Raw genomic sequence first — 25327 nt, forward strand, 5'->3', positions numbered from 1 at the left:
ATCTATGTAAATCACAGTAGTTCTGATCCCCATTCAGTTTTTACAAACAATGGTATTGTTAGCCTTAATCATTCGAAATTCTCAATCAGATCCACATCCCTCAAAAACCTCCTTATTTAATAATTGGGATTGTTTTTAATTGAGTCTCATGGTGGTAAGAGCACATAGATTTCTTGTTCTTAACTTTTTCTGTGCAAGTGGGATTCAAATCTTTAGAAACAAAGCTCAGTGGAGATGATCTTCAAGTTTAAACTTAGTAAATTTAAGACAAAGCAAAAAGACACTAATCACGTTTGAGTGACGACAATGGCAGTTTAAACCACTTCTTCAGACATCAGCTTCAGAGTCTCTGAGTTCCTCAAAAACCCAAAAAAGTGAAACTGTTAACCCCATGCATGGCCATCTTATCTAACATAGCTGGAAAAGAGCACAGGTCCATTAAATTATTTGCATTCATCTGAACTGACCTGCAGGTGCCTTAGGGGGAAAAAAAAAAAAAGAGGTATGTAATATACTCTGCCATGCAGGTGTTATTGTTTTAAACTATAATTGCCCCAGTGAACTCAGTGCTTTAGCACACTCTAGATTATAAAACACAGGAAACAGTCATGCAAATTGCTTATTTTTGTAAGTTTGTTTTCTCAAGACACAAACTATTTCTATCAAACTCAGCTACCATCAAAAATCAAATACACCTTGTATCCGAGATATTGCTTATTCCATTTTAAAAAATGAGTCAATACTAACACTATAACCTTCCTTACCTTTGCAATAATGACTTCTTTTTTCAAGATCTTCATAGCATAGTATTTCCCACTAGCCTTCTCTCGGACCAGGATAACTTTACCAAACGTGCCTTTGCCCAGTAGTTTTAAATAGTCAAAATCATTCATTGTCTATAAGGAGCAAAGAACAAGGATGAGCAAGACTTATGTTATCCGTTTCCAGTATTCACACAAGTGTGTCTGCACATAAACAAATTACCAAAATAAGAACAGTTTACAAAAATGCATACACTTCTACATTAAGTTCAAATAGTTAACTGTATCCTTAAAAGATTAAGATAGATTGTTTGATATTACTATTATTAGAGTTCTCTAAAGCCAAGTACAGCACAGCATGCTACACAGAAACCCTTTTTTTTGTTTTTTAACAAAGCAAACACAGAACAGTCTTAGGCTATACCAGCATTTTGGGAGTCCTCCACATGTAAGAAAGCTCTTCAACTCGTCTACTACCAGGGACACAAGAACATGGTATATCAATAGGTTTTGCATAAATCAACCACTTCACTGATGGCTTTTTTGAAATGTACATGACCCTCACTGCAATAGTATAGCAATAAGACTCTACAACAGTCTTTGCATTAGAGGTGGACTTTTAAAAATTTGAATACAGATTATATAGGGTTTCATATTAATCTGGCTCTGAAAAGGAAGAGGTGGCAAGAGTTTTCATCTTTCATATGACTCCTTTATAATGACTGTTAAGGTATCTAGTATCACTCTAGGTTTCACAGGTTAAACACAGTGCATCCAAGAGCAGGTACCAGCAATTAAAGTCCAGTAGGTTTATCAGCTCAACTGGAGTGTCACACACAGCAAGAATATGACCAGACGATCTCAGATCCTAAAGCAGTTGAGACACTTTCATGCAAGTTCATTTCACAGAGAGTTCAGGAGCATCAACCCTATGATCTATGCTGTAGAGGCAAAGATGAGGATGTAGAAAAACCCAGCACAATACTGAGAATGCAGCAACTGGACAGGGTCACCTTGGATTGACAGCAGGGTTCCTCTGGCCAACTTTGGGCCAGTCATTGGCTTCCACAGCACACCACGCTGCACGCTGTGTTACTAGTGCCACAAAAGGACACAAAGACTGCTAGGGCACTCAGGAACCTTGAGGAAAGCAGTTAAAAGCTCTGAAAGAAAACAAGCTCGCATATTCTTGTAAAAGTTGTTATAGTACTGTCCTGCAGTATCAATAATCTTCCTTCCTTTGTCAATAACACCCCTCAAAACTTTTGTAAAGAGTCCAAATCACAGTTTTGCTAAGTTAAATATATTTAATCCTGCTGTGTGTGAGGATAAGATCACAGCTTATCTTTCACCTTCCTAGTATCTCTTTCTATTGCTAGTTGCAGACTCAGGCAGTTTTCTTGAATACTAATATTTGTGCCTTCCACAATGGAGTTAGTACTTTCCTTATCCCTACCAGAAACACCTCTAACAGTGCCCACATATCTCACACACATCTCAAGGGTAGAGCTAGTGGGCATATCCCCTGCTGTGTAGTCACAAATAGTGGCATCCTCTCCTGTGAGAAAGAATAAAGGGCAAAATTTCCTTCTGAAATCATTTATTCCTTCAAGCTCAAGTGCATGATACTATCGCTGTGGATCTGAAGTTGCTCTCGACAAACTGTGAAAATAATTTATCCAATTGCTCACTCAAAGTCAGTTTGAAATCTGCTCACACATAAGGGGTAGAATTCAAGTTCCATCAACCACATTAAATGCTGCAGTTCCTTAGGTTTTAAGTGTTCAACCCACAACTTAAAAGCTGTAGAAGGTCTCCAACAAACTACTTAAGGTAAACCTGGAAACTGGCTATTTCAAAACTTTATTGCAGAGAAGATTATTTCCATATATTGATTTTCTAGCTATATCAGCAGGAATAAAAACGTTTTTTCCCATTTACTGGTTGATTGATGGCTTCTAAGCAAACTAACCTTAGTGAATTCCATTCCTTGGTTACACATAAACATACTTCAACATTATGCACTGAAAGATCTTGTTCTGCTGCCAAAACTAACACACATCAAAACCGCATTTATCCCAGTAAGAAATACAAGTAACAGATATTTCAAACACTCAGTATACCTTTTACCTAAAGTAAACTCACACAAGTGAGTGTAAAGTTTATAACCACAGACAAATCCTTAAATGGTCGAAAACTAGTATAATGTGTTACAATAGTATAATGTGTTACAACAAATGATACACAATTTAGTATGTACGGTTGTGATCCAAATAGGATGTGGCTACTAGTACTCAATCAACTAATGGTAAGATTTCTTCAATATCACAGCCAGTACTTTGGAAACTCAGATTACCTACTTCAATAGTTCTGTGATAACCATCAAGCAAACCAAACTGCCTTGTTGTAAAGCGGTGAAAATCGAGAAAAACATGTGAAAAATCAAAAATATATTCAGAACACAATTCAGGCAGAAGATGAGGAATTCAGGGCAGAATGCCTGTCATAAGCTATCACGCTCCCTAAGAATGGCCAACAGCTTTATTCATAAAGAACACCGAATTAGTGACCAGAACAACTTATCGCTTCTACTAGTGAAAAAGGTACAGGATCACAAGCAGCCTCAAAGGGGGAAGTTTTTCCCATATTTCTGATCTTCCTTGAGAGGCTGGATTTAGAAAGGGACCATCAGAGTCTGAATAAAATCAGCTCAGAAAAGCAGCCCTTTGCCCGCACACAGAAGGAGGATCTTGGCTCGCCTGATCACAGACATGGGTATGATACTAAGGGCAGCAAGCCAGTCAAATTGAAAGACTCATTCGCCCAAAATTTGCTTACATAATGTTCATCAAAGTAGTCATGAATGTAGCTGCAAGCTCAGAGAAAACAAGTTAAAAAAAATATATGTATATTTATAAAAGGAAGGTAATAGCTTTGGAAGATTTTGAGCCATGGCTTAACAGCAGGTTATGGTGGTAGTGCTAGATCTAAGAATAAAGTCTCCTGATGTTCTCATTCTTCAGAAGCTCAGCAGAAGGCTTAGAGATGATACGCAGTGCTGGGTAACTCAAAAAGTCTGCCAAAGAACACAAGACCTTGGGAGATAAAAACACAGATGCCATAGCTGAGGGTGTACTGAAAACTGGAGGAAAAATAGAAATACTTCTTAAACCTGAGGGATGTTGGTAAGCAAACTGGGAGGCTCCCATAAGATTGGATTCTTTCTCTTTGATGATTTTTCCACCTTTTTCATTCCTACCAAATGCTGACTGAATCATTACATTACTTTTTGATTTCCTCTGAAAAATCAATTCTTTACTCATTCTCATATGCAAAATTAAGTTGTAAACAAATGAAAAGAAGGGAATTTACAGGGAACTGCACTAACCAAGAGCCATGATGTTCATCCTTCTGTAAAACCTCCAATGGAGCAGGTAATACTCCCCCCCCTCTATGGATGATCTGTTCAAAAAACACCCTACTACAGGTGTTGAAAATTCCTACCAAGAAATATTTTATTAAAATTCCCACAAAACTCATGCCACTTGGAGTTTTCATCTCACTTCATCAGGAAGAAACTCTTAGAAGGAATAGTACAGCAAGAAACAAAAGCAGTTCGCTAACAATTTCTAGTGCTATTAATGTAAAATTTTAGTGACATATTGACACCATTAAAAAAAAACCAAAACACTGAACAAACCCAAAACCAAAAAAAACCCCAACTAAACAAAAAAAGCCCCTGGTCTGGGTTATTCCAGCCAATCTGGCCAGGGATGTTGCTGTCATGTCTGTTCAAATCAAGTTCCATATCCTAAAGACTGTTTTCCTCATAAACCTTTTGCTACCTTTTTAAAGAAAAACAGGCCCACTCCTCTCTGTCTTGTTTCTTGATCTGATTATGCTCTTCTACTCATATGTATACCATCTGGTGCACATACAAGCAAAATTCACTGGGCTTAGATGTAAAATCAGGTGACAAAACAAGCTTGTAGGACACACTGTACTAAAAATCCCTGTAATTAAAAGAAATCCAATACCAAAAACATCCCAATAAAAATACATTATATCTTTACAACTGTAACGGTTCTGATTATGTTGACAACTACTAAAGCTGAAACCAAAGGTTTACAGAAACATTTCTGCAAAACAGAAACAGTTCTAAAAAAAATGTATTTCTCCCAATTTCAGCAAACACCAAGGGAGTGGCAATTCCCTGCCATTATGGCCATTTAATATTTTGATTCAAAAACTTCTGAGAATCTTTCATTAAAGTCTTCCAAGAGTCAGAAATCTGCAGTGGGATTTTGAGTTTTGGCAAAAAAAAAATATATATACCCTTGCTGTAATCAATATGCTCTTCACTGGATACAAAACCTCTGTTCTGCTCTATTGTTAGGTGTTGAATATCACCATTTTTTATTTAATCTTTTTTTTGTAGAGTTTACTTTTGGCTTGTTGTCAAAGCCACTAAATATTCTCCTGTACAGTCCCAGCATCTTATTTCAGCATTTCTTACAGCGTAAGCAGTCAGACAGAAACAAAACTGGTCTTCCTTCTCCTCCCATTCCCACAACCGTTTTTGTTGCATGGGAAAATGCACTTCACTGTGAACAAGGAAAGCAAACATTCCAGATAAACTGCTTATATTAAATAGCATTGATTCTGACACCTTGAAAATGCTTGTTGTTATGCAACGGGTTTGTACCCCACTACGAGGATATATAGGCTTGGAACAGTGTTCAGATCTTTAATAGAGCAAACCCAAATCCCTTCCACGCAATCACATCGCCTCTCAGAAAGACTGACACATCTCGAATGCTGTCTCTGTCTTGCTGTCACTTATCATATTTTACCCTGGAGCAGAACCATTAAACATCTATGCTGTGAGGCTAAAAGTTCAATGTCAACCTGACAATGTACGATGACAGTATTCTTACAGCTCTATATAATTAGTTTTTACCTTTTTCTATAGCCCAAAAAAAGGTTAGAAAATGGCATACAATGAAACATCATGAAAGAACCATGTTTGCACTGATAATTCAAGTTCTCAAAAGTTAGGACGTGGTAGAACTATGACACCTTTGCTGTATAGTTTTCAGCCACTGATTTTTCTGATTCTTGTTTCATATAGTGCCTAGGAACAAAACATGCTCTATGAATAAAGGCATGCATTCACCATTTCTTTTCATTGTTCAGCACTCAAAGGCATTCAACTTGCATTAGCTATAAGACTATTTTGCTCTGTCAGCAGACTTCCACTTAGTTTCCTACAAGTTTGGCTTCCAGCTAGAAAGAACGAAGCCAATCCTACAGAATCAGCTTATCATTTCTTGTGTAGTTTCAATGCATTTCTTGAGTCGTGTCAATCCTACATAGTAAATGAGAGACATCTGTTTGAATGATCCATTCTTTTAAGAGTAGCCCATACTTACAGAATCACCGGATAAAATGGAAACATAAAATAATATGCAATTTTTTTTGTATGTCACTGAATCTTTAAAACACGGTATTAATTGCATGTTTATCCTGTTGACTCTGGAGATATGAGTATGTTATGGCAAATAACGTACACATTCCTACTTACATCAAAAGCTGTGAAGGACTGCAAAAGGAAAATAAAACATTGTTTTCTCTTTCTTCATTGAAAACTAAAGCTGAGCTATTTTCCCAGAGAGCAAAAAACAAGGTCATTAAAAGCCAAATCCTGCTAGCCTTTCTCATGCAAATTATCTAATTTGTACTGGGTATTATTTGCATGAGAATGGGGGCAAATCTACTTGTCTAAAGAAAATATTTTATTACCATACTTCTAAAAGAGTAAACAAACAAAAAGACAGATATAATATTCAAACAATAAGCAGAATGTTAACATGAATGGTTGAACTTCATTTTTCAGATGTGCTATATCAGATAGCATAACAAATAAATAAAAGTAGAACAGTTCAGCTTTACTGAAATAAAATAAGTACTTTTATGCTTGCAATATACTGAAATTTATGTAGAAATACTACTCCCTGTATATTGTTTTCCCCAACTAGACTCTTCTACAAAAGTTATTTGTGTATTAGCCTTGTCAGTTATTTTTTAATGTCATTACCTTTCTTTTATGATGGGTTGTTGAAGCATCCATCTCCTCTTCTCCTATATTGTCTATCTGTGAAGTTGGACTACAGTTCATCCTCTCCTCTTCTTGCCTTTGAAGTCTGTCTGCTACAGCCTGGATTGCTTCTGTCCATTCTTCCCTATCACAAACAAGCCAACATCCCTATTAGAAACTCATAAAATACATCCAAATAAAAGCTCTATACCATTTTTATGTGCTGTTACACAGCAGAAGACTCATGTAAATTAATCACTTCAATTTCTTTCCAAATTCTGCACTGTTAAAGATGGTGAAGTTGACCAGCAACAAAAAGGATCACTGCATAGCTAATATCAAAAATTATCAGTGTCTGATTTTGTAAATATTTTAATAGTGAAAACTTGAAAACACTTACTTCAGATGTAACACAGGTCAGAGCATAGAATGTCATCTCCTAGCCAATTATATCTGATAATAATTTGGCGCTTTAAGAGAATTTTTGGTATTCTCCCTCCCTGTGAGGCATTTTTACATAAAACATGTAAGATTTATTAAACCATGCTGTGTGTTCAACTCTTTGTCTGTCTCCTCTTACAACTCAACTTGTTGACTAATTTCAAATTCCCCTGAGAAGAGGCCCTCAAAAATAATCAAATTCCTACAAGTATCATAAAACCCAGTGACCTGGAGGGACAGGCCCAATGAGGGTTTCCTTGGAGGGACAAGCAGGGGCAGATGAGCCCACAGCTATTCTGCATGCTGGTTAACCAGCACAGACAGATCAGCCAGTCCACCAGCACACCATAGTCCCACACCAAGTGCAGTACCTCCTGCTTTTCACTCCACCACTTAGGGATACAGGAGGAGTCTAGTGGGATTAATGAAAGACAATGAAAATGTTTCTATAAATACAATAGCCACAAAAGGAGGGCTAAGGACAATGTCCATCCTGTATTGGATGAGGGGTGAGGGAAACATAGTGACAACAGATGAGGTACTTAATGCCTTCTTTGACTTAGTCTTTAGCAGGTAACACCAGTTGTTCTCCAGGTACCCAGCTCCCTGAGCTGGAAGACAGGGAGAGGGAGCAGAACAAAGTCCCCATAATGCAAAGGAAAATGGTTAGCAACCTGCTACACCACTCAGACACACACAAGTCTATGAGGCTGGATGGGATCCACCCAAGGGTACTGAAGGAGCTGGTGAAAGTGCTTGTCAAGCCACCTTCAACCATTTATCAGCAGTCCTGGCTAATCAGGCAGGTCTTGGTTGACTGGAGGTTAGCCAATGCCCATCTACAAGAAGGGGCACAAGGAGGATCCAAGGAACTACAGGCCTGTCAGTCTGACCTTGGTGCCAGCATGGAGTAGATCATGTGGAGTGCCATCATGCGGCACATAATGGCAACCAGGTGATCAGGCCCAGTCAGCATGGGTTCATGAAAGGCAGGTCCTGCTTGGCTATCCTGAGCTCCTTCTATGACAAGGTGACCTGCAAAATGGGTGTTGGTCTCTTCTCCCAAGTAACAAATGATGGGACAAGAGGAAATGGCCTCAAGTTGTGCCAGGGGAGGTTTAGACTGGATATTAGGAAACCCTTCTCCAAAAGGGCTGTCAATCACTGGAACAGGCTGCCCAGGGAAGTGTTTGAGTCACTGTCCCTGGAGGCACTGTGGTGCTTAGGGACATGGTTTAGTGGTACACTTGGCAGTTCTGGGTTATCAGTTGAACCTGATGATCTTAAAAGTATTTTCCAACCTAAATGATTCTACAATTCTATAGCATGACACAGTTTTGGTTTATTTGAACACATTCATCCCATCTTCTCGATGACAGTTCTTACACAAGCTACGAGCTCAGAGAACATTTTACAGAAACTACTTAGAAATTCTTCAAAAAAATGTTCAGATGTGCTCAGGGTGTCACAGTTCAAAGTACTGATTACTGTGCAGTCCCAGCAGAGACTGTGACAAAGCTTCTGCATAAAGAACACGGAAAGCAAAACAAAAATAAAACCCTCACCGTTCCTCTGGAGTGTCTACGTGGAATGTCCTCTCTATGACAGTGGTCCACTGAAGACATCTGATAATGAATGTGTTTGGCTTTGGTCGCTCTGTTTTCATTAGTTGACATTCTAGAGAAATACATGACATTGCCTCTTTTATACATTGCCAGTGAACATGTGAAAAGCAAATAAATTACTCAGACAAAACACATACAGCTTATGTATACCTATCCAGCATGTACAAGGAAATAAAGAACAGCAATATAACCAACTTGAACAAAAGATAGTAGGTAATAATCATAAGATGAAGAAAACAGTCAGTGGAATTGATGGAACTTGTATTGTTGCCCATATAAAGACTGTGATGTCCATTTGCAAGCTAGGACTGTGTTATGAGGATAAGAAGAGTATTAGATCCTGGATTGCTCTAGTATGCCAAGGTAACAGCAGTAGCCACAGGCACATTTTTCCATCTGTACCTGGCAGGAGGAATATGACATTTCCCTTCAGTGGTAACCGTGCCACAATATACCCCTGGTACTGTCACCTCAGGATTAGATTTATTTCAAAATACCCTGAGAAAATTCAGATGTTGAAAGTAGTCTGATTATTACATATAGAATAATCACACACACCCCCAGTGGGGCTGCATTGGGAAACCATCTAGATCTTTTTGTGCCCCAGGGCAAAATTGGATCTAGCTACACTATTTCTCATAAGCATTTCTCTAAAGTCTTTCTACAGTCTCTGAAAAGCAGTGTCCTGGTTTTGGCTAAACCACAACAAGTAGTAATATCAAAACCTCTGTAACAAACTATTCTATCCAACTTGAAGGAAATAAATTGTTATAGCTGGAAGATTTTTTTCTAGCATTTAATGCAACTCTTCCTGTAATTCAAGCATATCATTTCTTGCCTTATTGACTAATTTACCTGATCTTTTCAGGAGCTAACCCTTCCTGATACTTGAACACTACTTCAACCTTCTCCTGCCTAAATCAGTTCAACCAATCTGTCCTCACAGGTTGTGCTTTCACATCCAGGATCTTCCTTATCACACAATTCTAGACATACAGTAGACAATCTATTACCATCTATTACTCCTTTGTCACAAGACCACAGCACTGCTAATTCATGCAATGTTTCAATGGCAGTCAGTATTATACTTCATGATGTAGCATACTGCACTAAACATTACATCTGCAAACCACTGAACTACCAGAACTCTCTTCATGCAGATATATTTAGACATTTTTGTTAAGGTTACCCTGTCAAAATGTAATCTATTTTCCTGTAGTACCATGAAATAGATATAAACCTCACATCCCATGATCTGGAATGCTATCGCTCATTCAAAGCTGGTCTGGATCAAATGTGTGGTCTAAAATTATTTATCAGGCTCACAAATAGAATCATAGAATGTATTGGGTTGGAAGGGACTTTTAAAGGTCATCTAGTCCAATCCCCACCAAGGATACACAAACACAAAAGCTAGAGTCTCTTAAGATAGGGAAAAAAAAAATCTTCCTGTTGTTATTGAAGCTTTTCTTAATTTCTTCCGCCCCTTTGCCAGCTGAAGTCCTGAGTAATGAATGTCTGCCAGATCTTGGTGGCAGCTTCTTCAGACCCTTTCCTTGTGTTTCACTTTAGCAAACTTGACTGTTTCCTGCTCAGAGGCAGGTAGGGAAGGCTCATTTTGACATCCAATCATCAGCTGACAGACCATCAAACCTGCCATGGCCCCAAGGAAAGGAGCAACAACTGGAACTCACCATCGTTTATCAGTCCAAATCAATCAATAATCAATATGGCAACAGAATTCCTGTTCACTTACAAATCACTAACTTCCTTTTGGTAGAGCTACTGCCTACCATTTGACCCTGAAGTAGTTGATTATTCTTTAGCATAAAACCTTGCGCTTCTTGGTGAATTACATTTTACTTATTCTAGTTAATATCAATGCTGTACAAAAGCGATGTTATAGGACATGTACACAAGGCATGCTATTCTTTCACAGAAATAAGTTATACCAACTTGACCTTTTTTTTTTTTTTCTTCACAAATTCAGGGTCCTGAAACTTCAATTATCACCCACAACTTCACAACACTAAGATTTAAATATTCTCCAAGGAACTGCCTCCAGTCCAGCAAATTTCTAAACACCCAACATATGTAAGAGCCCATTACTCTGCTTTTGCTTTCTCTCTTATGCCTTATTGCCAGTGTTAATCGTATAAAATGCATACTCGTAGCTGACCTGAAATGCAGATGTATATTGGAAATACTTTAAAGCAATTCTCTTTAATATTACTAGCTCATAATGCTCTTAAAGCCTTAATTCAAGACATTGATTCGTATGACTGAACACCTAAACAATTTGGGACACAAATACCTAAGAAATGCCCTCTGTCTCCATGATATAAAACCCCACCAAATATCAGCAGACATACTTAATACAGGCATGAAAGAACAGATATTAGGGCGGTCTTTGAAAAGACACTTTGATTTAAGAGCCTTTGTACAAACTGCAATTTTTTTTAATTTGAAAAAGCAAAGAAGAGTGGAAGTGGATGTGTCTGTCAATGGGATTTTTTCCTGCAGCTTAGCAGAACAGCTCAGAACCTTGAGGAACACACATATAAAAACCAAAAGAGGGGTTCAGTAAATATTACACTACGTAGATGTGTATTCCTTGATGCACAAACAAATACATTCACCATTCATCTATAAATTATTATGTAAGTGAGACTGCTGACTGGTCAAGGAGATGACATTACACTTAATAAATGTGCATATACCATGGAGACTCTAAAGAGAAATACTAATCTAGCTTCACTGTGTTTTTTAACTCAGCTAGGTCTTGGATGGGATGAGAGCCATCCTCAGCATTTAGAGAAAAGAGCTATAGCAGCATGGACATAGGAAGAGGGAATTTAAAACAACAGCTGGAAGAGGAACAGAAGCAGATGACAGGAACTCAGGGAGCATGATGAAGTAGAGCTGCTTAGGAAACTTAACCAGGCTTGTATCTTGGTGCAAGTATTAATCATGAGATCAAAAACACCCCATCTTCAAGGACATGATTGAAGTCCAAGTTATGCTCATGATGACAGTGAAGCTAGGTTTAACAGGCTATTTGTTTTCTTAATTTCCTCATCTGTAGCTCTAAGGAACGTGTCAGGTTACCTTCGTAACAGAAGAGACTAGAAGCATTGTCTGCTCTAAGATTATCTCATCTTACTCCTGACAAAACCATCCGCTCATCCTTAATCCTATCACACTTCAATCATGTAGGCTGAAATTTTCTTCGCTGGGTGTCTGCCTAAAGCTGCACACTGCTGGAAAATACTACTTCTTGGAGAAGAGACTTAAAACTTGGCAAGACAAGACCTTTGATATCCTTTTAGTATTCCTGTGAAAATGTAACGCATCTGGCCACACTACATGTGGGAGGGATAACAGTGCAGTGGGAGGTGGGTAAAAAATTACAATAACAATCACTAAAGCATAAAATTATTTAAAATCTATGCATTGAGTACAATCCAGAGGTTACAGTTATCTCCTGCCTGCTAAATAGAAAGCTTTCTCCTATAGTCATAATGCCTCATCCTATTCCTCAGACAATAAGAGAAAGAAACTACCTCACGGAGGCAAAATCCAATATGGAAAAGATGGCATCCAGCAAGTTATTTACAGAAGAGATGTCAGGAACAAAGACTAGGGAATAAAGGGAGAAGAGTGGAAATGGGACAGAGAAAAGACTGGAATCTGTGTGAGAAAGGAAAGCTTGGGGGGATTGCTAGAGTATAGATAAACCAGAGAAGCTGTTTTAGGAGAAGGAAGGCAAAGGAAGCTGCCAGGACAGAAAAGTGAGGCGACTGCATTAGGACAATCTGAAGGCAAAAAAGGTACAAATTCAAACCTGCAGAAAAGCCTGCACCAATTAAAAAGCACATCCCCTCCAGTGCCTGTAATGGAGCCGAAGATTTTAAATATCACCATTCATTTGCTAATAGGAAATACACAGGAAAAATGCATACATTAAAATGGCATTAATTTAAGTTTGCCAACTCAAGCACGCAAAACTTGGAACTAAGAAAATTAAGCCTGCTTATATCCAAATGCTGACTAAAATACGCTCTTTACCTATATATAGTATCATGAATATATTATACATATTACTATGTACATTATATAAATTCATATCTAATATATCGATGTATTATTGGTACTATCTGTATTAATTTTTCAGACCGTCCTTAAAGTGATGATGTACATTATTAGCAAGAACAAAACATATGGATGGAGACACTAAGCTCTGTAATTCACAAAGCATTTTCATTACAGATGATTAACTAAAATCAATTAAAGGTAATAAAAAATACCTTAGCAATTGAAACTGGCACTGAAAACATTAAAAAAACCCAACCCAAAAATGCCATTTCACTATCACCAAAGGGTGCTATCAGTAAATAAAATCTAGCAAAATTTAATGAGCTTTTTTTAATATTCTGTTAAGGGTGGCTAAAGATTTCATTTCCTTGAGGAAGGTCAGAATTGAATATCTTTGTATCCTTCCCTTCTGAAGCGAAAAGAGTTTCAGAAAGAAGCGGAGGACCAGTGTATTTCTAGAAGTGGTGTGCTACCCATCCCTCTCAAGTAGAAAAAAGAAACTGAAGTCTGCTGATATTTAGTACACCCACATGCTTCATGTGCTGCTGTATACTAATGTATGGGATTAACAACATTCCTGTCATGATTGCAGCATGAATAAAAACTTGTGAATGTCTTTCACCTACAGCTAGAGGAAAAAAAAATCTATTAAGATGAATAAGTACTCTAATACACAGTTACTGCTAATTACCAAAATATTTTTCTGCTAATTACTGGAAAAAACACTGTAGTTTTAGAGAGAGAGAATAGTTTGGAAACTACAAAAGCACAGAAGAACGAGTGAAACTGGCTACTGAGAGCTGGCTCTGAATGCTCGAGTGATAGTTGGGTCATTACCAAGAGTAGAGAACACTCTACCATAATGTCTTCAAGTTTGCTACTATACATAAACACATGTAATTAAAGGGCTGAATCTCAACTCAAAACAGTTGGAAGTCTAAATTATCATTCAAAAAGATGAGTAAGCCAGTAAACAGACAGACTCAACTTTGTGTTCTTGTATGCTAGCCATCTACAACTTGGAATTACGTATTTTTATCCTAAAGCTTTCTGTCTTGCTGGGATTAAACATCGGGTATGAGAATGGGTATGAGAATCTTCCCCTTTAATATTGGAGGGGATAAAAAAACCTGGGGGGAGAACACTTGTTCGAAGCAGCAAAATACAGAATCAGTAACAGAATTTGACAACTCTGTTCCAGCAAATCTGTAGCACTCGTTTGGCCATTTTTGGGTCTACACAGAAAATGGAAAAAATGAAATAAAATCAGTACAAAGACATGCCATGGATGTTTCTCGAGTATTGGATATTTTTTTTTTTAAGAAAAAAAAGTCAGAGGTTAACTTTTGTCTCCATATCCACAAACAATCTGACAATTCTAAAATATTAGACTACCTTTTCCAAATAATTGTTACTATCTAAATTAAGTAGTTATGCTAGTTAAACTCTCCTGAGCAACTCTAACTACAAACTGTATTTCAAAACGTTCTGTTTACTTTACACCATTCTGAACCACAGATGACAAAGTTTGCTTGAAGCTGTAATTACTCTGCAAAGCTGGGAAGCCAATTAGAGGGCCTGAAACCTGCCAGTTCCAAAAAAAAAAAAAAAAGAAGAAAAAAAAGCACAGATCATCTGTTCAGATTTTATTAAAAAGTTTAAAGTTTGCATTCTATAACTTTAACCATATAATTACCAGTGTTCTTTTCCTAAATGCATTCATTCAGCATAAAAACTATAAAGAGCACCAATACCACTTTATTATTTCATATATGGAAGCTTTCAACTTCAGCAGAATTTGTTGATATGGCTAGACAAGAATATTAAACTACAAACAGCCATAAAAAACTGCAGTAAAAAATGAACAGAAGGTTGCAGATTTGAGAAATTATTTCTAATAGAGATTGAGTTTTAAACACAAAAGATAAATTCCTGGGATTATCATACAACACAAACTAAATAGTATCGAACCACTATTTGCATTGTTTAGAATATATGCATTTATAGAGCTATCTTTACACAACTCCCTGTGTAGTATCTATTTGCATTACAAGTTAACCCTGATTTTTTTTTCCTCCTCTCTTGGTCTTTCCTTCACAAGAGAAACACTTCTGTCTCAACCTTTGTCTGTTTAGATGGTACTGCCATTTTTTTCTTTCTCCTGTCAAAATTTAATGAACATGCTGTTTACAAATACTTTTTTCCATTATAGCTACTCTCAGCTCCAAATCCACACTTCTCTCCAATGACCTTTTTGTTAGACAAGTAGTAGACAAATAGCAGAACTAAGACACCATTTTCATAACGCTGAGACAGATACTCATGCTTTTGTTCATATCCATATGAAAAAACATGGATTTTCCGTATCTGTCTATGTGCACACACAACCCCACACACACATCCTTAGCTTGACCCTCTCTCAATTCTCCCACTTGTTTAGCTACTCCTTACGGGAAGCCTCCTTTTCTGAGGCTTTCTAAAAGGCTCTGTCTTTTCTCATTACATTTTATCTATGGGGAGTATGACCCTTAAAATAGGTTTGGTTACATATAGGTTTATCTGAATGATTTAATAACCCTTCTTTGGTCCCAACAAACATAATGTTCCCCTAAACATGACATACCCCAAAACTGCTGAAAAGATAACTTTTGTCTATTGTTCCACTGATCATATCACTCTTCTCTTCGTGTTCCTCATTTCTTACCCAGCTCTGTCACATCAAATATAGGGTAGCTTTTCAACACGGTCTGTCCCTGCAGCCTACCCTCATCCTTGGTATCACTCTTTATTCAGTATCAAAATGCCACCCATCCTTCTCATCCTTCTACTGTTAGAATTTCAGCAGCATTTCTAAAAAGCATTTCTAATTTCTGACTGCTTGCCATACTGATTCTCTTTTAAACCCTCCTTAAAACTCTCCTTTACCATGTCATAAAATACAGGAGGAGGGAGAGATGGAGGGAGAGAGAAAAGAAGGGAGACGAGAGTAAAAATCTAACCTTGACAATGGATTAATTGTTGATGTGCTGAGACCACTGCCTGTACTACAGGCTAATACTGTCTCATTGTTTTCTCATACTCCCCCCATCTGTTTGCATCCATCTGCTGTCCCTTGTTTTATATTTGGAATTTTAGTATTTTGGAGCAGGGACTGACTTTTTGTTCTGTATGGGTAGAAATCCCACTTCAGTGGGGCTTGGGCTCACAACAAGTATTTATATGTACTTTAATGATACAACAACATATATGACTGCATAATAAACACAAAAAATAAATATTCCTAGAAGCTGTAAAAGATCGCCTTTGATGCACTTCATCATGTTAGAAAGTCTTTTATTTCCAACACTCAAAAAAGTACTGAAGTAGCATCCATGTCTTTTGGTCATTGCAACTAGTTTGCTAGTTGCCCCTTCACACAAGGAGGAGAATGAAAACAGGAAATTTCTCCATCTTATTGTTGGGTTTTGTCTGGGGTTTCTTTTGTTTTCACAGAAGACAGTGAAATTATAAATCCTTCTCTGTCTTTCAGGCAAACACACCAATTTTGTTTATGTAACTGAATGTATCATACCAGCATAAAACACTCTCAGACCTGCCTATAAACTTCAACTTTGAATGGTCGTAGTATTACCAGGCCCTATTTAGAGATAACTGGAAATCACAGTATGCTATACTGGTGTCTTTGAAAGCACCATCCAATAAAATGGAAGGCTGAGACTAAAGAACTCATTCTCATTTATGACCCAAGCCAACAACTGAATCAGATTTTGAGTCAAATGACCAACTACAGCACCTAGAAATCATTCAAAAAGTAATACAAAACCCTCCTAAAGCAAATTACTGGTCCAATTTTCCAGAAAGCTAAACATTTCCCCCTCCAACACAGACAGTAACATTGGTTATACACATTAGATTTGAATTAAAATTTCCATAGATGTATTTTATATGCAGTACATTGCATATACATTGCCTTTTTCTCCCCACAAGTATTTCCAGTGTTGAATGAACATTATTTATGCAATTGCATCATTATTATTTTGGAATGAAATCTATTTGGTAATTAGAGGTATCTACATTTACTTGCTTATCTCTTCATCCATGTCATCTAGCGTTGTGACAATTAAAAAACCCGGGGACTTTAAACTTAAATCTCATTGAAAAGTTAATTGTGGAGCTGCACATAAGATCATGCCTAACGCCAAAGTATTTTGATGCATAATTTAATCTCACTTAAAACATACATATATATTTTTCTACCTATATCTTTAGAATTCTTTATAGCCCTAACATCATACATCTGAAACCTTTCCATTTCCCTTATTTGAAGACTTTCAAATCACCAAAATAATAAAGCCTTGTCTCTGGCTTACTGAAAGACTAAGACTAGGAAAAAGTAGCACAGCTTCCCCATTTAGACTAGCCAAGGTTCATTGATAATCATTTCTGCAGAGAAAACAAAAGTAAAGGAAAACATGTTATAAAATGTTACTTTCTCACAATAACTGTTTGCCTTTTCTTTTCAAAGACAAGGAAAAGCATAGCTGTATCACAGAGTGCTTAGAAAGTACTATCTTTCCAGATATGATAGAAATTCCAGGTGACATCACTTTTGGCCAGAGCTCAAAGGCTACTGTGAAGGGATACAGCTCTTCCCAATTATTCCCTATGTAAAGATCAAAATGAAGGCAAAGGGCCAATTCTTAGAGATGCCTCATCCCAAATGTGCTACGTGATTACCTACATACTCATTGCATATGTGGGAAGTTTTTATCAATAAAGCAAATGACCAAACACCAAAGTGGTTTACACAAAGCAGTGTGGATTTCACTTCAGCAATGCTAGACCAGTCAAAACCAGTGGGTTTTGAGGGTGGCACTGAGGGAGAACGTCCTGTCACCCAGGGTTCCAAGTTTTGTTCCAAAAAAGCATAATGGAGTTTTAAAAGCCAGGATGTGGTGGATTTTTTTTTTTCAGGCCTCTGCCTGTACAGAGAAGTTATACCAATTGAATCTAAATTATTTTTAAACTGGTTCTGACTGCATAAATGCCTTAGCAAAAGCAATTTACATTAACATATTTTATTTTTCAGTTGAAGTGGGCTACGAATGCACACCCACTCACTCAATCAAGAGTCTGTCTTCAAGCTACAATAGCTTGATTACCTGCTACTGCTTGTCTCTACCTGAAAAGAGCTAAACTGATTCTGAACCAGCCAGTCCAGGTAAACTCACACTTCTGAATTTACCTCTGGAAACCCATCTCAACCAGTTTTAAGTTTCCACAATTAATTTCCCACTAGCCTAATTACATCACCTTCATTTATCTCTAAGCGTATGGTTAAATAACACAGAACAGTTTTTTGGTGAGTCTAGGTGTCTGGGGACGAGCATTAAGTAACTTAAAACATATTTCAAATATGCAGCACTCTGAACTCCCACATTTAAAAAAATTACTCTGGCATGAAATAAACTGTCTCCACAGGTGAGAAACCAGAGTGATTCCTACACACTGTCCGCTGTCACCAGTGCACACTGTTCACTTCTGCAACCTTGCGGCAGCTCTGCCGATGTGGTACAGGGTGCTCATCACTGACATCCGCATATGCCCAAGGGCAGGAGACCTGCAGCCATGGAGAGGTAAAGCCCGTGCCCAGGACACAGAGGGGCCAGTCCCACATCTCCTGACAGGGCTCAGTTCCATCCAGCCTGGCTCCATCATACTCTTCAGTCAACTCCCTCCTATCTTCAGGGATGTAGTTAAGCTCCTGTACTCCCATCTCAGGCCCATGTGGTTCCCCTGGATTTTGGGCAGGCAGCAATGGGCTGAAACGTGTGCACACTGCTCAGGCTCTCCATCTCTAGAGAAAGCACACACCTGTTCATATGCACACTTCCCCATGCCTTGCCCCCCACTTCCTCCCTGATTACCCCAAGGAAAAGGATTGGCCTCTGAACACTCCATCCTCTAACATAGCACCACCTGATGAGGTAAGCTTTATTAACAAAGTCATATTTAGCACTGGAAACGCTGTTAGCAGTATGTAAAGTAACATCATTCTCTCCAGCCTTCCTGTCATTCCCAACAGAGCATGCAGACGACAAAAGACCAGGGAAAGAGTAACGCTCAAGTGTGGAACTTGAACTTTCATCTTGGAAGAGATCAGGGTGTCACTCCAGGGAAAGCAATATTATGCCTGGGAGAGAGCCTTTTGCAAAAGTAAGCCTGGTGTCACAGGAATGGAAGGCAGTAGACACTGGTAGGAAAATATCTATGTGATGGGAGTAACTAGTTTGACAGTGCTGAATCTAGAAGTTTTAAACTACAGAACAAGTATCACACAAAGCAGAACTGCACAAACTTTCCAGTGTTCAACTCCAACAGCACTACGAAAATAATACCACAGCCTTGGCCTTTTCTGCTTAAATAACAAGCTGTAAGCAAGAGCCAAAGATGTCTATCATTTGGAGAGCAAAAAGTAGACTGAGACCACACTCTCACTTTACAGATAGCTACAAAGATTACATGAAGATAGGACTGTAAAGACATATCTTTAAGTCCCTGCCAACCTAATCAAGATGGTATTAACAGTGATCTCACACTCCATCTGCCTGGCTAGTAATTTATGAAAAACGTACTTCACTATTACAGGAAAAATATGTTGCGCTGCTTGTGGCCCCAAACGTACTGCAGCAGCCCAGGAACTCTTGGATCAGAGGCCATGAGACCAGTTCTTGACATTTACCAGGTACTGCCAATGAGGTCTGATTCATTCACATGGTCAGTTTGCTTGTTTGTTTGCCCTACTGATGATCTCATCTTCAAACAGATAAAATAGCTGACAAAAAACTTACAGTCTTTTGCAATTTGGAGTATAATACTATACTCCTTTCTATTTTAAATTTTTCCATGTGTCTTCTTACTCAAGATCAAACCTCATCAATTTAATTAAAACCAAGTTAAAAACTAGAATCTTATCCAAAGATTCTGACTCTAGATGACGTTTGGCTTTTCATCCTGTGAATTCCACACAGGTACTTCACTTAATTTTATGGGATTCTTTTTATAAGTGAAAAATCTTCCTATTCTTGCACTCATCAGCAATCACTTCTGATTAAATTACTACTTTTCCTGCCAGAAAGCAGAAAAACTCTGAGACTGTGTTTCTTCAGTGAATATTGCATGCCTGTTCCTTTAGCTTGCATTGCCTAAGAATCAGATATATGAGGCTTGCTAGTTACAGAAAGGTTGGGGGGCTGTCGATTGGGTTTGGGGGGGGGTGGGGAGGGCTAGGGGAGAGGGATTGGACAGTGGCAATGATAGTGTCATTTCAGAAAACAATATGAAACCTTCCAAATTCTATCAAGGCAAAGTTCAGGGGCAGCATTCTAATATCAAAATTACATAAGATGACCTCTCAGTATCAAAACAAAACAAAACAAAAAAAACCCCAACATTATCACCACACTGGAAAAAATTGCTAATTATGCATTTCTTTGCTTAGCAGAATTACCATGTGGCTCATCCTTTTAGTTGTTGCAGCAAAGGAAGACCAAATATGCGATGAAGAACGTGGTAAAGCACGAGAAAAAACCCTACTGTAGTTCTACAAATGTTGTTTCTGCTGCGCATTGGAAAGAAAGTACCTAGTAAATTACTAACGGCTATGAATGAGTAGGTCAGGAGCAATAACTATGGAGTAACAGTCTATGTTCTAGTCAATTCTTACTCATACGAAAAACTTAAAGACATCACTGCTTTTTATGCTGAGTAGCAACAAGGCGAAATGAGCTTCTAATATTAGCAGGCTTGCACTCTCAGTGTCATTTGTAAGGCTTCTAGCACAATCGGAACATGCAGTTTTCCTCCTCTAGTTGTGAGACAAGAAATGACCTTTGGAGCACGCGATTACTTTCTTACCAAATAAAATACCCAAATTGCTTGATCTACAAAGGCTGAGTCAAGCTCAAGAACAATTTTATCAAGAAAATTGGTACATTCAGTCTCAGTAACATTTGTTCCATCTTCAGCAATGCAGACGAAGAGAACCCTTTCCCTATGTGCACACAACCTCGTGTTTCTAGTATTCCTTTATAAAACCAAACACCACCATTTATTGTATTGCTGTGCACTAATACAATTTTTAAATAAATGAGGTAAATTTTCTAGCATTGCTTTGAAAGTTTCTAGCTATGATATCCACAACACACACTTGGGGAGATTTTTTGCACCTTTAGTTTTTGCGCCTCAAGTAATTTCATTTTAGCTCAGAAACACTATTTTACCAATCTCACTTTGCAAGATCAAAGAAACCTACAGATTTGTCTTTTAGAAACATTCTTGGGAAACAAGAAATCAAAATGCCTTCACTCTCTCCAACAGATACACACTTTGTAGCTTTGCTAATATATGCAAATTGTCTGATTGCTTGAAATTACTGATTAACCAGGCTGGAGAGCTGATTACCTGATTATCCAAGAGAAAAATAATTCAGCATGATTTTGTGTCATTTGACAGTCTAGATAATTTTCTAATTAATTTGAGTTTTCAAGTGAATTCAGAGATACTACTGGAAAAGAGAAGAGGTCAATAATCTGAATAAAGGTAAGCTTTCCAGGAATCTTCTTACAATCATCACTTGTCAAATGTTCTTGCTAGTTACAGACACTTCAGACACACACAAAAATGGGAACTAATGACTTTTAAAATTATTCAAAAAACAACCCATGGTAAAATCTTCACTGCTCTTGTAAAGGTATCTTGTAGAGCTGGACATAAGCTTAGTGGCACACTACTCTGACACATGGCATCAAACATCTAGAGTTTGATTCTGAACTACACATGAAGCAATATGAAGCAGATATTTTGTCAATATGCTGAGAGAACAACAAATACTGGAAATACATACTTGCCACTGAAAAGTTGTTGAGTGGATATGGCAGATCCACATCCTGGGGCTTTTCCTTATAGCCTATGAAAGAGCCATCTGTCTTTAGCAGGAAATATCTTGGCCGCCAGTTTTTTATATATTCTCCTAAAGGAGAAAAGGAAGAAAAGTTCATTAGTACTATATTAAAAAAAAACCCGCCCTTGATATTAAAAAACATAACATATTATCAGTGTCTAACATTAATTATACCAAAATCTTCTAAGACATTTTCAATTTACAGAGGAAACCTTAACTCTGTCCAAAAGAAGAGAAAATGAAATTGCAGTGTTAAGCCTGGACTACACAATGATGCTTTTGGAATGAGAAGCTACAAGCACTGTATAATAATATTCTATAATTTTAAATTTTATCACACTATACTCTTTCAAAATCCTACATTTTATAATACAAACATTTTATATATAAACAGCTCAAAATTTGCTGTGGGCAAGTATAAGCACTATGGCTTGACTTTTCATAACACAATGAAATCTGAACTACAAGGTAGAACATTTATCCTGCTAAGCCAAAGCAAAATTACCAATTTCCTCAAAACATACATTATACAAATACAAGAAGATTTGGGGTAATGGGAGAATATACATGAACTATATTAACAAATATATCTGAAAGCAGAAAGAAGAAAAAAGAAAAAGTAGATGCCAATTAGCTTTTAAGAGGGAAGTCTACCAATAAACCCACCACTCCTTTCTCCCTACTCCAAGTCAGAGGAGAAGATTCTGCTAGTTATGAGGTTTTCAGGACCAGAAACATACAGAACAGGTCAGCAGACATGATAGCTTAATTAATGCCATGTATTTGCTATTTAAGGGGGTGGAAATAATCTCTTTAATACCACTATACTTTGCAATGCCACAGCAAAATCTCAGCAAGTTTCATTTTTTAAGTGCAATTACTCATTTAAGAACAGGTGAGTTCACCTCTGCCCAACTTTGCCCATCTTTGATTTCTACCAATTCTGCAAAGTAAATAAAGTAAATTAAAGTATTTAGTGAGACTTTTAAATAAGCCACCATTTCATCATTATACAAGCAAGCATTTTAAGAAAAAAAATTGTATGTATCAAGGCAGAATTTCCAATCTAGGAAGCCTAGGACTTGTCACCACTTACAAAATGCTCAGAGCTGACCAGACCAGGGGCTACACTGGTTCTGGGCTAAGCCCAGCACTCTAGTGCCATTCATCACCTTGGTGTCCTGTTACAATGTAGCTACATAGCTGTTAGACAATTCATAGTTCAGCAAGAAGTTTACATCCATCTGACACAGAGATTACTCCATATAAAGGCTAATCTAAAAATTCATTCATCACATCTTCACCTACCCATCAGAGCAATCAACTAACTGTCACTGCCATTCAACATGGGAATTGTTAATATGGCCTTGCTGAACTCAATCACAACTTGTAAGGCTTTTGATAATGCCCATGGCAGCCGTTAGTATTTCTGATTTGCAACATACACTTAAGCAGAGAAGCGGGGTAGGGACCAGGAGATGGAGACAGGGAAAGCGAGCAAAATGAACACCAGGCTATTTGTCCTGACTTATGTTTCCTGGACCTCAGTAGCTAAACTCTTCCTATTTAGTCCTGCTTCTAGGTAGCTGCTTAGCTGTTCGATTCAGTTATCTAGTACAAAGAAAATTGGAAAAAAAAAAAAAATCAAAGTGTTACTTAATTTGACCACAAAATTAATAGCACAGATATAGCACTAGTTACATTTGTATTGACTCAGAGCTTTCTATCTCAGATCTCTTGTGCTAGTTCAGCTGGGAACATCCCTACTGACACTGACAGTCTGAACTGATTTCTCAGTGGGAAGAGCCAGCTAACATAAAAACAAACGGAACAAACAGGTATGAGATATTTGTAAATTGGAGAAGAAATACAAGTGCAGCATGCACAACAAATGCATTACTTTAATACCAACAGCAGTGAATCATTACCTGAAAAGGTAAAGACATTTCTTCAATTAAGTTTGCTGAATACCTGAAAACTAAATGATCACAGGCCTAAGTAAAGGCATGACTCATATTTTAAGAATGTTTAAAATATGCCCTGCAACAAATTTACTGACATCTGCATGGACTCAAAAGTTGAAGCCAAAACAAAACCTTATGCTTCAGATCACCATACGTAAGTTTAAAAAATATTAACATGCTAGATGCTTTCTTAAACAGACAATAAAGAGAATCTTCTGTAAAAGTCTAACAGATTATATCTTATAAAAAAAGAGAAAGTGGATGTTACCAGGTTTAAAAATCTAGATCTTTGTCCTGTCTAGGAGATGTGTTAACTGAAAGGCAGACACCTAAAACTACGGCAGAAGAGTTCAAGGACAGCATGGAGACAATACCAGCATGCCTAAAATGGGTCAGGTACCCAAGGTTCTGACTTCAGAGTCCTCATTTCTGTAAGGAGCAAACTGGACAGGGAGCTGAGCAGACTCTGCTCTAAGGATCAGAGCTGGTAGGGGAAGCAGACTCATTACTCACTTCAGGAAAGAACAGAAGCCTTCGCTTACATGTACGCTCTCTAGAACTAAACCTGTACAGGAAATCTGTACCGTTCTCAGCAGGTGCCCTCAGACACCCAGCACACATTTCCCTGATCACTTTGTCCCTCTTCTCACCCTAGGACAAGATTTTAGACTGCGTTTGGCTTCTACTAGATACTCAAGAGTCTTTAGTCAGAAAACTGAACAGATTTTTGATCATCTACTGAGTTATGCAGCTGATGTTCTGCCTGGAGAAAAACCATTATAAAAGTATGACTAGCACTTCCGAGCTCCTCTGAAGAGAGCTAGCAACTTTGGACAAAAGCTAATCACAAGAAGATATAAATATTGAATGACATATAAGTATCAGTTTATCCACGAGCACAGCTGTACCCCTGTCTTCGCTCTGCAAACGCAGGACACGTAATTTAAAAGCAATTGCAAAACACTACGGCTTCATAAGGTCCCATATATTTATTTTATAGACATATTTCTTTGAAGAATGTTTCTCCTAAATGGTTCCCCGACATGAATCACGGTCAAACTACTTTTCCAAGACATCTGTGCAAACACACACACAAACCCTCCCCGGCAAGTTTTGTCTTGAAATGACCAATATTCCAATCCCTCTTCAAGGCCCATACATGAATATTTATCATGTGCCCTTTATTTATTTTGTAATTTAATTAACAAATGGGTGAACACTTTTGAAGACTAAAGTAAACAGTGGTATCAGTGAACAGTTCACTCAGCTGCTCAAGTGGTTTAATGGCTCTCAAGATGTACTCTAGGTGCTCTCTTAAAACTGCATTTCTCCTACGTAATCTGCTTAGAGATAGAAAAACATTTTAGTCCATACCTCTTAGC

At 37.7% G+C, this 25327-nt stretch overlaps 1 protein-coding gene across 1 annotated transcript in view; it reads right to left on the minus strand.

Moving 5' to 3' along the window:
- Positions 1-25327, minus strand: part of AKT3 (AKT serine/threonine kinase 3) — a gene marked incomplete at its 5' end in the record, with an annotated part of 143192 nt that overhangs the window by 50878 nt on the left and 66987 nt on the right. The window contains 4 exons of the mRNA XM_084261784.1: positions 765-896; positions 6859-7003; positions 8865-8976; positions 21925-22050. Coding sequence (XP_084117910.1) covers positions 765-896; positions 6859-7003; positions 8865-8976; positions 21925-22050 — 515 coding nt within the window. The remainder of the gene's footprint in view (positions 1-764; positions 897-6858; positions 7004-8864; positions 8977-21924; positions 22051-25327) is intronic.

This window comes from Gallinula chloropus, assembly GCF_964237585.1.
Source record: "Gallinula chloropus genome assembly, chromosome: 3".
NCBI lineage: Eukaryota > Metazoa > Chordata > Aves > Gruiformes > Rallidae > Gallinula > Gallinula chloropus.